This window comes from Colias croceus, chromosome 7 (genome assembly GCF_905220415.1).
Source record: "Colias croceus chromosome 7, ilColCroc2.1".
Taxonomy (NCBI): Eukaryota; Metazoa; Arthropoda; class Insecta; order Lepidoptera; family Pieridae; genus Colias; species Colias croceus.
In genome coordinates, this window is record NC_059543.1 from 1,393,404 (window position 1) to 1,405,796 (window position 12,393).

The 12,393-nt window shown below is 36.2% G+C and overlaps 1 protein-coding gene across 1 annotated transcript in view; it reads left to right on the plus strand.

Annotated features, from left to right (window-relative positions):
- LOC123693191 (protein timeless homolog) overlaps positions 1-10,702 on the plus strand; it is a 38,109-nt gene extending 27,407 nt beyond the window's left edge. Inside the window, exons 21-23 of the mRNA XM_045638192.1 lie at positions 3,255-3,451; positions 4,033-4,645; positions 10,425-10,702. Coding sequence (XP_045494148.1) covers positions 3,255-3,451; positions 4,033-4,645; positions 10,425-10,504 — 890 coding nt within the window. The 3' untranslated portion in view covers positions 10,505-10,702. The remainder of the gene's footprint in view (positions 1-3,254; positions 3,452-4,032; positions 4,646-10,424) is intronic.
- Positions 10,703-12,393: the final 1,691 nt, after the last annotated feature.

Sequence of the window (12,393 nt, forward strand, 5' to 3'; positions counted from 1 at the left end):
TTCACACACGGCACGATCTGTTCCAATACTAAGCTTTCGCTTGTGTTATGGAAACCAGATGACACATAAACATACATATATAATTTTAAATGAATACTTATATAGATAATTAACACCCAGACACAGAGAAAATATCTATGTTCATCACACAAATATTTACCCCGGGTGGGAATCGAACCCACGACCAGTAGCTTGAAAGGCAGGGTCACTACCAACCAAGCCAACCGGCCAGTCAACTAACTATTACATTCTATCTAACTAACATTAAAACGTGATTTTTTTTTCATTATTTTATTTACCCCACACTTACCAACACTTACCAACTTTGTGGAAGACAATACTGAATGTAGCAAGTATTTATTCCGAAAGTATTCAATAGCTGATTTTTTAATACTCATAAAAATAGACACAAAAAAAACTAATTTAATTCTAAATACAAAAATCTCATTTAGTAACCAACCAACCAACTTACCAATCAAAAAGCTATGGGAAAAATAAATAAAAATACAAGTTATTTATAGAATATCCAATATAAAATTTGATTTGATGTTGATTTAAATCAAAATACGAAATGAAAATGAACATATTAAACGCGAAAGAAAAGTCTACCAGAAAATATTATCAAGGATAAGCGTATTAAAAAAGGAACAAGGTTATAATATGAAGTATAATATATCGGCTTTAAATTATTTGGTACAAGACAAAAATGCACTTTATAGTTTTGGTATACATGTCTATGTCTATATTTACTTAACTAAAAAAATTCTAAGTAGAATCTACCGAAACACAAAAGTCTCATAAAAATTGGTCAAGCCGTTTCGGAGAAGTATGATTACAAACAGACACGCGAACAAGGCCAATATTGGACCTCCTCTACTACTACTACAAAACATAAATTAATTTAATCAATGCTAAAATTCGTACAAAGTACCTAGCTAGATTGCTATTTTTTCAAGTCAGTCAAAAATATAATAAGATCACTCAGGTACTTGACACTCGGAAAAGTAAACGCGTAAATAAAGATTCCATTTCTACCCTCTACAGATAGGAGCTTTTAAATATTTTCACTTTGCGACATGCCGCAAGTAAACAGATCGCGTTTATCAAGTAAAATATTATTTCCCTTGTGCTAAAATATATAATAAATATTTTGAATCTGTATTTATCTATATATAAAAGATTTTGTGTAGAACATTATCGTAGATATCATATTGATTCGCGTAAGGAATTTTATAAATAAAAATATAAAAATAGTCTTATTTATTTATTTATTTATTTACTCTTTATTGTACTTACAAAAGTCTTATAAAATAAAAATACAACAAAACCATTCAAAATGTACAAATGGCGGCCTTATGGCTCAAAGCCATCTCTGCCAGGCAAGTCGCCATGTCTTAAAATACTTCGAGGACAGAAATATAAAGCATAAGTTCCTCTGAAATGAGAATATTCATAAGTAAGATAAATGTACTTCTCCTATCTCAAATTATTATTTGTATATACTTATATAAGAAATTAAACACGAGGCCGGGTTAAATATTAGTTTGAATGTAATAAGTATGTACTGCAATTCTACACAGCTGCCTAATTGATATAGACAATAATTGTTATTGATAACAAATCGCACCAAGTCAACGACTATTAATAAAGTGAGGGTTGGGTCGAACGTCGTATAAACAACGTCCGAGCCCCTAGGCACGGTTCGTACGAATGTGCCACGAGTCAAAGAAAAGCTTTTTATAGTATTCGACAGCTAAGCAGACATGAAATATTGATAAATACACTGACAACTATTCATCCACAAAAATATTAAATCAAAAATTTCGTCTAACAATTTGTGGATAAAAATCTTTATTTGATGTTTCATATAAATTCTGAGTATAATGTATTGTCACGCTCGGCTCGTGGTCCGAAATTGGAATTTCGTACTATTGACTTTCACTTGACATTGAAATGGAACGTACACAACAACAACGTAATAATCCATAATCCATACTTAATAAATGCGAAAGTAACTCTGTCTGTCTGTCTGTTACTCGATCACGCCTAAACTACTGAACTAATTTTCATGAAATTTGGTATGGAGATATTTTGATACCCGAGAAAGGCTACTTTTTATCCCGGGAAAATGACGCAATCCCTGAAATCCCACGGGAACGGGAACTATGCGGGTTATTCTTTGACTGCGCGGGCGAAGCCGCGGTCGGAAACCTAGTTTTATATGTATCATCCCGATACGTCAAAGTGACATTAAAATACATAGGACCAGACGACCCAATATATATTTATTGATATAAGCGAACCAAAAGCTTCTTATACTCTACAAAAATCCGCAACCCTTTGAAATCGGCTTAAAAGAATCGGCCAAATATAAGCCGCAAGCAATATTTATTTCCCAAATAATGAATTCCATCCCAGAGTCATGAGTACTTGGAAAGTTTTTAATATAAAACTTTATGCGAAACGCCTATTAATATTCGCTCAAAGTTTAGTCCTCAAAATGCGTCATGTAAATGGAATAGGTAATTTTCAAAGATAAAACATTTTCAACTTTCCGACTTTTGATAAGTTTATTTTGGAACCGTGGAAAAGGTCAATGAAAATATGGGGCTATTTGAAAATATTGAGTTTTTCGAAGATTATAACTAGACTTAAAAATAGTTGCATAAATTAATAGGCTAGCTGTAGATTAAAGATATTGATAGAAAGAAAGAAAGAAAGAAAAATGTTTATTGCCACATGTTACACACACTTAACAACTACTTATATTACTAAAAAAATATACAATAGTTTACATAGCAATCGGGTCAGACTCAGCCATGCTGTCGGGTTTTAACACCTGAACAGCGCTGATTTTCAGTCTGCTGAATGTTATAGTTGTTATATTATATAGAGTATAATAGATTGATAGAATGTTATAGTCAGCGTCCTCCATAATAATATATTGCAATTTCTTTGTATACTTCTTAAATAAACTTCGCGTTTCTACACCAGATATATCTATAGTTTAACTAATGTTCGAGATAACACTTTATCAAAGTTAAGACTATATTGTCCCATTTATTACATTCTAGTCTATGATTTAAGAACTTAATAAAAATTCATACCAAAGAAAATAATTTTCACTGTAAACATAGTAATCGAAGGTAATACAGCCTTCAAATATGCTTATCACCTGAATTCCTTAACAATAGTACTCAAATTACTTAATATAACCTTACTTACCTCGTATTAAAATTAATTTTCCATCACAGGTCAAACAGAAGCCCTAACCTGGCTAGCGGAAAACCTCGAAGAGGTAGCCCTAGACCAAGAAGCCGAGGGCTATGACCCTACTTCTGAAGGCACTCCCTTAGTACCTATATCCAAAGATTCCATAGACGCTATGGAAGATAAAATGTTCCAGAAGGTTCTTAAAGCTGTCGGAGTTATGCCACCTAGTGATGAACAGGTAATTATTGAACTATAAATTAGATTTGTTATTTGTTCCTTAGTTTTAGATAGGCTCCTAAAGTACTGGACCGATTTTTATGAATTTCCACAAAAAGAAAGCTACAAACATGCATGATAGTGTTAATTTTTAAAGATTTAAATGGATTGTATACGTTCTTGTATACTATACTTTATACTAAATTTTCAACCATCAACCAAGTAGGTTGCCTGCTAGAATGTCCTCATATAACATTATATCGTGTTATTATATAAATCGCTCATTAAAGTCATAATGTACAGAGTGACTGGTAAGACGTCAGACGCATTTTGACAGGAGCTTCATCTCATGAAACTGAACAACTTTTGTTCTATGACTTTGCTGAATTCGTAGAAAAAAATTTGGACTTTGTATGTAAGTCGGTCAGCTGATTAGCGAAGTTTCCTTACAAAGTCCAATTTTTTTTTTACGAATTCAGCAAAGTTGTAGAACAAAAGTTGTTCAGTTTCATGAGTAGAAGCTCCTGTCTAAATGTGTCTTAACGTCTTACCTTTCACCTAGTATGAACGTTTAATTCATATATAAATATTTGTTTCGTCCAGGAGACATACTGGCGCATACCAGCTGACTTACACCACGAAACAATAAGGAAGCGTCGAGAAATCATTCTTAAAGCTATCAACAAAGAACTCATAGTTGACACAAATATATCTGATAATGAAACAAATAACATTAATACAGATATGGCTAATGATTCTGATTCTAATGATAATCAAAATGATGAAAACTCTAATAATGACCATGAAAGAAATAATGATATTATTATAGATATGGCTAATGATTCTGATTCTAATGATAATAGACAGATTGAAAATAATGATATACAAAGAGTTCAGAAAAGTTCACTTTTCGATACTTTGTTAAATAATGATGATAGTGATAGTGATGATGATGAAAATACAACAAACAAAATAAATAATGATAGTGATGATGACGGTGATAAAAATAAAACAAATAATGATGTATTTGATAAAAATAATACAAGAAACAGTCGTAAAAGAGTTCGTAGCGTAGAAACAGAGGAACAAGTGAACAAATTAGCGAGAATAGACGAAGATGATGAAGATATATTGTCGTTTGCTAAGAAAACACTCAATCAAGAGATTTTACCAGACACAGAGGATATTTTAAGTGCGTTACCACGACGTAATGATGGTATGTAAAATGTATATTTTTATATTTAAATATTGATAATTCTCAGTACTTATTAAAAAGCGAAGAATATTTTTTGAAGTGAAACTTCTTTATCGGGGTTGGAAAAAAAATTAGTGTAACATTTTTTAGTTACGCGTGACATTTTTCCGTTACGCGCCATCTTTTTCTTACCCCTACTGTGGGGTGCGTGTAAATGACTATGTAGGCACAGTACCTTTTGAGTTTTGGGTTATGCACTAATTATACACACACTCACAATTTGTTTATCGTTTATTAACTCCACAGTCTACACAGAAGGAGAGAGGATTCTGTTTATAACTACTATACACGTGAAACAACACTTTGAACATTAAAGGACACCAAATTAAAGAAACTGACAATGAGCGTATTCAATAGCTAAGATCGAACTAGTTAATTTTACAATGAAGAAACTTGATGCAAAGTATTACGATCTACCCGCTGGATCCGTGATAATTTTAGTCGCGGCACGCATACTACGCAAATACCGCGACTATGCTATAGAATAATAAATATTATAATTATTTTGTATAAGTGTAATGCATGTCTGTATTTCTTGTGTTTTTGTGTAATGAATGTTTGTGTTATAATTAAATACGAATATAAATATGAAATAAAATATTTAAATAATTGTTGTGTGTAATATATACGTATGATAAAATACATACACTAAAATATTGTGTGTTAGCCACATCACTCCCCTCCAGAGACCGGGTTAAGGGCGATAAAAATCTGGGAAGTGAACTCTCCTCCCAGAGCGAGTGGTATATGCCACGGGAGCACTGGGAAGAGGTAGGGGAGGACTGGGAGGTGGAAGAGCGGGAGCGGGAGAAGGAAGGATTTCAGTAGGAGACGATAGTAAGTAGGCTGGCTTAAGGCGGTCTATGCTTGCCGTCGTTGACTTCCCTTTTAATTTAATTTTGAAGAATTTGTGATCTCTTGAAATGACCTCGTATGGTCCTGAATATGCGGGTTGTAAGGAGCCACGCAGTGCGTCTTCCCTAAGGAATACGTGACTACATGTGGCTAAATCTTTGTAGATAAATATTTTTTTCTTGCCGTGATGTTGTGTTGGTACGGGGCGAATATGCCTGGCGAAATTCGTCAACCGAGCTGATAAGTCGGTGATATCGGTAGTGTAAGACGAAGTGTCGTGGCCAAAAAATTCACCTGGTAGGCGAAGTGGTTCACCGAAAACCAGCTCAGCTGAGGAAGAGTGCAGATCCTCTTTCACGGCGCTTCTTATGCCGAGAAGCACGAGAGGTAGTGTTTCTACCCAGTTTGCGTCAGCGTGACAGGTAATTGCAGCTTTCAATTGTCTGTGGAAGCGCTCCACTAAGCCGTTGCACTGCGGGTGATATGCCGTTGTCTTACGGTGATCGAAGCCGATAGACTTAGCGAGCTGCTGGAATAGGGCCGATTGAAATTGTGCACCGCGGTCAGTAACGACGTCGGTTGGACAACCATAGCGGGCTACCCAGCAGGACACAAAAGCTTTCGCGACGGTTTCTGCGGTGATGTCGGTAAGTGGTACAGCTTCCGGCCATCGCGTGAAGCGATCGACGGCTGTTAGGCAATACCGATAATCACCGCAAGGTGGTAAAGGGCCGATTAGGTCTATATGGACATGTTTGAATCGCGCTGAAGGTAAAGCGAGCGTACCAATAGGTGACGCGACATGCCTGTTTACCTTCGAGCGCTGACAGGTCAAACATGCCTTAGACCATTCGCGGCAGTCCTTCCGCATTAAAGGCCAGACAAACCTTTGTGCAACGAGCTTGGCTGAAGAATTTGCACCTGGGTGGCTTAATGAGTGCAGACAATTGAAAACCTGCTGACGCAGTTGTGTAGGAACGAAAGGTCTGGGAGTCGGTGTACTGACGTCGCAGTACAGCGGAGTACGACTTCCAGGTACATTCATCCGTTTTAGGCGAAGAGATGATTCGCCTTTGAGATGCGCAGTGAGTTCAGGATCTGAAGCTTGCAACCTTGCCATCTCTTCTAGATCGACCGGCCTCTGCAGTTCACATACGCGCGATAAAGTATCAGCGACGACATTATTTGCACCTGATATGTGCTGTATGTCGGTTGTGAACTGCGAGATGTAGTCGAGGTGTCTATACTGACGCGGCGTGCAGTTACTTTTCCTTTCGTGGAAAGCGTAACATAACGGCTTGTGGTCAGTATAGATCGTAAAATGATTAGCCTCTAGCATGTGTCGGAAGTAACGTATGCTCTCGTAGATGGCAAGGAGCTCTCGATCGTATGGAGAATACTTCACCTGTGACGGGCTCAACTTGCGCGAGAAGAATGCGAGTGGCTGCCAATCATCATCCTTAAGCTGTTGTAGGACTCCACCTATCGCTGTATCTGAAGCGTCAGTGACGAGTCCTAATTTAGCTTCACTGGCAGGATGAGCAAGGAGTGCAGCTTCGCAGAGGCTTTTCTTGCAGTCTTGGAATGACTGCAGCGAATTTCCTTCTATGACCACGGGATGAGAACCTTTGACGGAACCTATAAGCAAGGCGTTTAATGGTGCTTGAATTTGGGCAGCATTGGGCAAGAAACGTCGGTAGAAATTGACCATGCCCAAGAATCTTCGAATCTCTCGAACAGTTCTTGGGACAGGAAAATCGGCGATATCTTGCACCTTGCTGTCCAAAGGTTTGGTTCCCTTTTCAGAGATTTCGTAGCCTAGAAATGTTACCTTAGGAGCGCCGAAGACACACTTGGCTGTGTTTATAAGAACACCATAATCTCTCATACGGGTAAAGAGTTGGCGCAGGTGGTCTTCGTGCTCTTGTGCTGATCTGCTGAATATCAGGAAGTCATCGAGATACGGATAACAGAAATCTAGGCCTCGCGTCAATTCATCGACAAATCTCTGAAAAGTTTGACCTGCGTTGCGAAGTCCGAAGGTCATAAAAGGAAATTCGTACAAACCGAAGGGTGTGGTGATCGCTGTTTTCGGGATATCGCTTTCAGAAACAGGAATCTGATTGTACGCCTTAACTAAATCGATGACAGAAAATATAGTACAACCAGACAGACAGTGTGAAAAGTCCTGTATGTGCCTGATTGGATACTTATCTGGTATCGTTCTTGCGTTGAGAAGTCTGTAGTCACCGCATGGACGCCATCCATTGTCCTTCTTCGATGCGAGGTGAAGCGGAGACGACCACGGGCTGTCAGATGGACGGGCTGTTCCGTTGGCTATCATAGCCTCAAATTCCATCTTTGCAATTTTAAGTTTGTCAGGAGCCAGGCGCCTAGGGGAACAGGAAACGGGAGGGCCAGGAGTTGTGCGAATGTGGTGTGTAGTGTTGTGTTTGACAATACCTGGAGTACCAGCGGGGCGTGTTAGTTCTGGGTATTGCGCTAAAATTTTATGATAGTTAGTATCACCACCAGTTACAACCTTAACACTAGAAATATTACAATTAATCATATTACAATTTATTGCTGAGCTGCTGACATTGGTTAAGCCATCGATCAATTGTTTTTTACTTACATCAACAATAATTCGGTAGTGTGAAAGAAAATCTACGCCAATAATAGCTTTAGTGACGTCTGCTACAACAAAACGCCATGGAAATACGCGACGTAAGCCTAAGTTAAGGTTTAATTGAATGTAACCGTAAGTATCGATGACGGAACCATTGGCAGCACACAGTTGATAGTTAGTCTTACATCTTTTTTCAGACACAGCAGTTATAGGGAAAACACAAATATCACTACCGGTATCTATTAGATATTCAACATTTAGAGTGGGGTCCGTAATGAAAAGACGACCAGGGGAAATGGGACAGGCGTTAGTCGCCATCACTGAATGTCGTACGCGTTTCGTGTCGTGCGATGCCTTGAAGTCGCATGGCTTAATGCATCTGTTAGCTTTTGTGCCATGTTTGTTATGATACCAGCAGATGGGGTAACGCCGGTAATTAGAGTGGGATCGTCGAGAAGAAGACTGTTGGCGACGATGGGGAGAGGGGTCTCTGCGCACACGGGGACCGGGTCGGGAACCGCTTACTTGGGTGGATAGCGCGCTCGCCTGGCGCGTCAGCTCCACCACCTGGCGTGCCAAGTCGTCCATTGCTGAAGATGATGGTGAAGAAGTCGCCGCATCGTGAGGAGTGGGAGCCGCGATGTCATACACGCGGTCAGCCAGCTCAGCCAGGGCGTCCAGGGACAGCGTAGGTTGTGACGCAACGATAGGCTGTAATCCAGCAGGTAGTCGGCTGGTCCAGATCGTTTTCAAAAAATCTTCTGGAATTTCGGGACCAGCTAGATGCTGCAAATGCCGCAGAAATTGAGACGGCTTGCGTAGTCCCAGCTGCTCGTGCATCAACAGCTGTTTCACTTTGTTTTCTCTGGACACGGATAATCTTTTTATTAATTCCAATTTTAATTTCACATAATCAGCAGGGCCGGTAATGATGTCTTCGACCTCGACCGCATACTGTCGATCTAATGTTGCCAATATGTGATAAAATTTGGTAGCATTGTCAGTAATGTTCATAATAGCAAATTGTCCTTCAACTTGTGCAAACCATATTGCAGGCTTTTCAGGCCAAAAAGGTGGGATCCGTAAATTAACAGATGGTTGCTGGGCGGGCGACACGTGCAACGGTCGTTCCGCCATTTTGACGCACCTTCGCGCTTGAGTATTAACTCGATCAGCGTTTTCGGAATCACTTGCACTGGACATAGTTTTTATATATATATATTGTTCAGAGGGGTCACCAATTTGTGGGGTGCGTGTAAATGACTATGTAGGCACAGTACCTTTTGAGTTTTGGGTTATGCACTAATTATACACACACTCACAATTTGTTTATCGTTTATTAACTCCACAGTCTACACAGAAGGAGAGAGGATTCTGTTTATAACTACTATACACGTGAAACAACACTTTGAACATTAAAGGACACCAAATTAAAGAAACTGACAATGAGCGTATTCAATAGCTAAGATCGAACTAGTTAATTTTACAATGAAGAAACTTGATGCAAAGTATTACGATCTACCCGCTGGATCCGTGATAATTTTAGTCGCGGCACGCATACTACGCAAATACCGCGACTATGCTATAGAATAATAAATATTATAATTATTTTGTATAAGTGTAATGCATGTCTGTATTTCTTGTGTTTTTGTGTAATGAATGTTTGTGTTATAATTAAATACGAATATAAATATGAAATAAAATATTTAAATACTTGTTGTGTGTAATATATACGTATGATAAAATACATACACTAAAATATTGTGTGTTAGCCACACTACCACGCGTGATTAGACGTATTTCTGTAAAGTTGCATATAGTAAATTATTTTTTTTAATAAGGTCATAAGAAGTTTCACTTCTTACGTGTGTATACTTATAGTACACGCACACATTTTTTTTTAAATTAAACTAAATAGTTCCTATCTTTGATAAGTAGTGATAATCCTAAAAAAAAATGACGAATAATTTTGATATTTTTTAAATAAAGTGTTTTTTTTTTTTTGTTATTTAAAAGATATGTTTTTGTACATGTATATGTTACAGTCAAAACCCTTAGCCAGTCAAAAACCTTATTGACCGATAAAATTAGTCAATAAGGTTATTGACTAAAGGTCTCGGTTAAACCCTTATTGACTAATTTTACTGTTTAACATATAGACATAAAAAATAATTATTATACATTATAATGGATTTAATTTAATATGAAATGTAATATATTATATGTACTAACTAATAATAATGTTTTATCTTACAGATAGCAGTGATGAAGACGCGCCAATAAATATACCGAAACGGAAAAAACGTCTTGTAGTTAGCGACGATGAATCTGACTAAATATTTGATTAATTTTACTTTTTGACTAAAAATCATCATCATACATACATACATACATTACATTATTATTACATCATCCTTTTAAAATGTGAAAAAAGTAATTAAAACTTACTAAGCTGGTCTTGTGTATTAAAATTGTGAATGTTATTTAAATTGACGTTTTGATAATACTGTTGCTAATAAATATTATAATAGTAATTTTTTGTTTAATTTTAATACAAAAAGGTGTTAAACAAGAGTTATTAAACTACCATTTCAAAAATGTAAACTAATTGTCCGTACTTATTTGAAAGTTTACAGATGACATTTTAATATTATGTTTGTGTAATACTTTATTGGACGGATAAATTTTAACCAAGGATTGAAAAATCGGCTCTAAGTGAAATAAAGTATTAATAAATAATAAATAAATAAATACACGTTATAATACCGAAAACCCAATTTCAAAAACATACGTGTTCCAACTTCAATACAGCAAGTTTATATTGCACATAGATTTAAAAGCCAGTGATATTTTTACAGATAATATCGCAATCAAGGCACAAGGCAACACTTGGCAGGCCATTGTGACCAGCTATTGCAATCTTTATTTCTATTTTTCTGTGTATGGAATGCTTTATAAAATAATGGAAGTCATTTTAAGTTTTTTTCACAGTAAAATCACAGATAACATAATATTACTTATACTAGCTAAATATATTAATAAAGGTAGGTAATACGAAATAAGTCAGACTTACAGAGAACAAAACATGGATTTTCAGGAAAAATAGCAAAAAAAATTGACATAATTTTGTTTGTTTAACTATTTTTTACGTCATCAGTGTATGCAAAACTAATACTAAATAACTAATAGATTACTCATAAAATATTAGGAAAAAAAGGGAAATTATTAAAATCAAAGCAATTAACGACGTGCGTATAATCTGTATTCTAGGTTCAATGTATGGCATTTTTTTTTATAGTTTTTTTTTATAGAGTTCTAACAGACGAACGGCAAGTTGTGAACGGCCGCGGCAGAGGTTACTTCATCCGTCGCCACATGTCGACGGCGCGTCAAAAAACAATATAATAAAATCAACCAATTGGCTACAAACCTACTATTATTACAATTGGCTACTAACTTCAATCTACATTGCTATAATTAAAACAATAGCTACATACAAGTAATGTACTTATCTTTAATTTATTGCAATAAAAACAAAACAAACTGGCATCAAGTGTATCTCGTTACCAACATAAGGAGGGAGAAAAATGTACAAGGGTAGAATGGCGAAGGAAAAATGATTTATTACTGTGTCGAATGATCCATAGATACAGTAAGAGGAGATAAAAATTGGGGGGAACTCGGATAATAATGAAAAGTAGACGTATTTTTCTTCGTAGTGACATCAGTATATTTTTAATTAAATCTTGTTATTGTAAAACAGACTAAAAATGTATTTTTTTTGTAATAAGTGTTACAAAGTTTAATGCACAAGTGACACAACCCTGATAATAATTAAACTGTTATATATATCAACAGTTGTCCCTGGGATGTCAGTTAGAGTCAAAATTGATTTCTATTAGAACCCTCTTAATATTTTGTAATTTGTTGTCCAAAATAACTTATTTGATATTATAGTATAATCACTCTTACTGTAGAGTATTTAGATATCTATTTTTGATTTAGATAATAATTATTATCTATAGGTTTTCAGAAGCCACGTTTAAGGAGCTTAGCCGACACAATATCAATTTTCGTAGGCTCAAATAAGACTAGGCTAGACTAATAATCTTGTCGTTAATTATTTCTCATATCTTATAATGAACAAGCATTATTAGGTAACCGTATTCTACACTATTAATGGTTTTATGTGTACTTCAGGTATTATATTATGTACTTAGCGTAA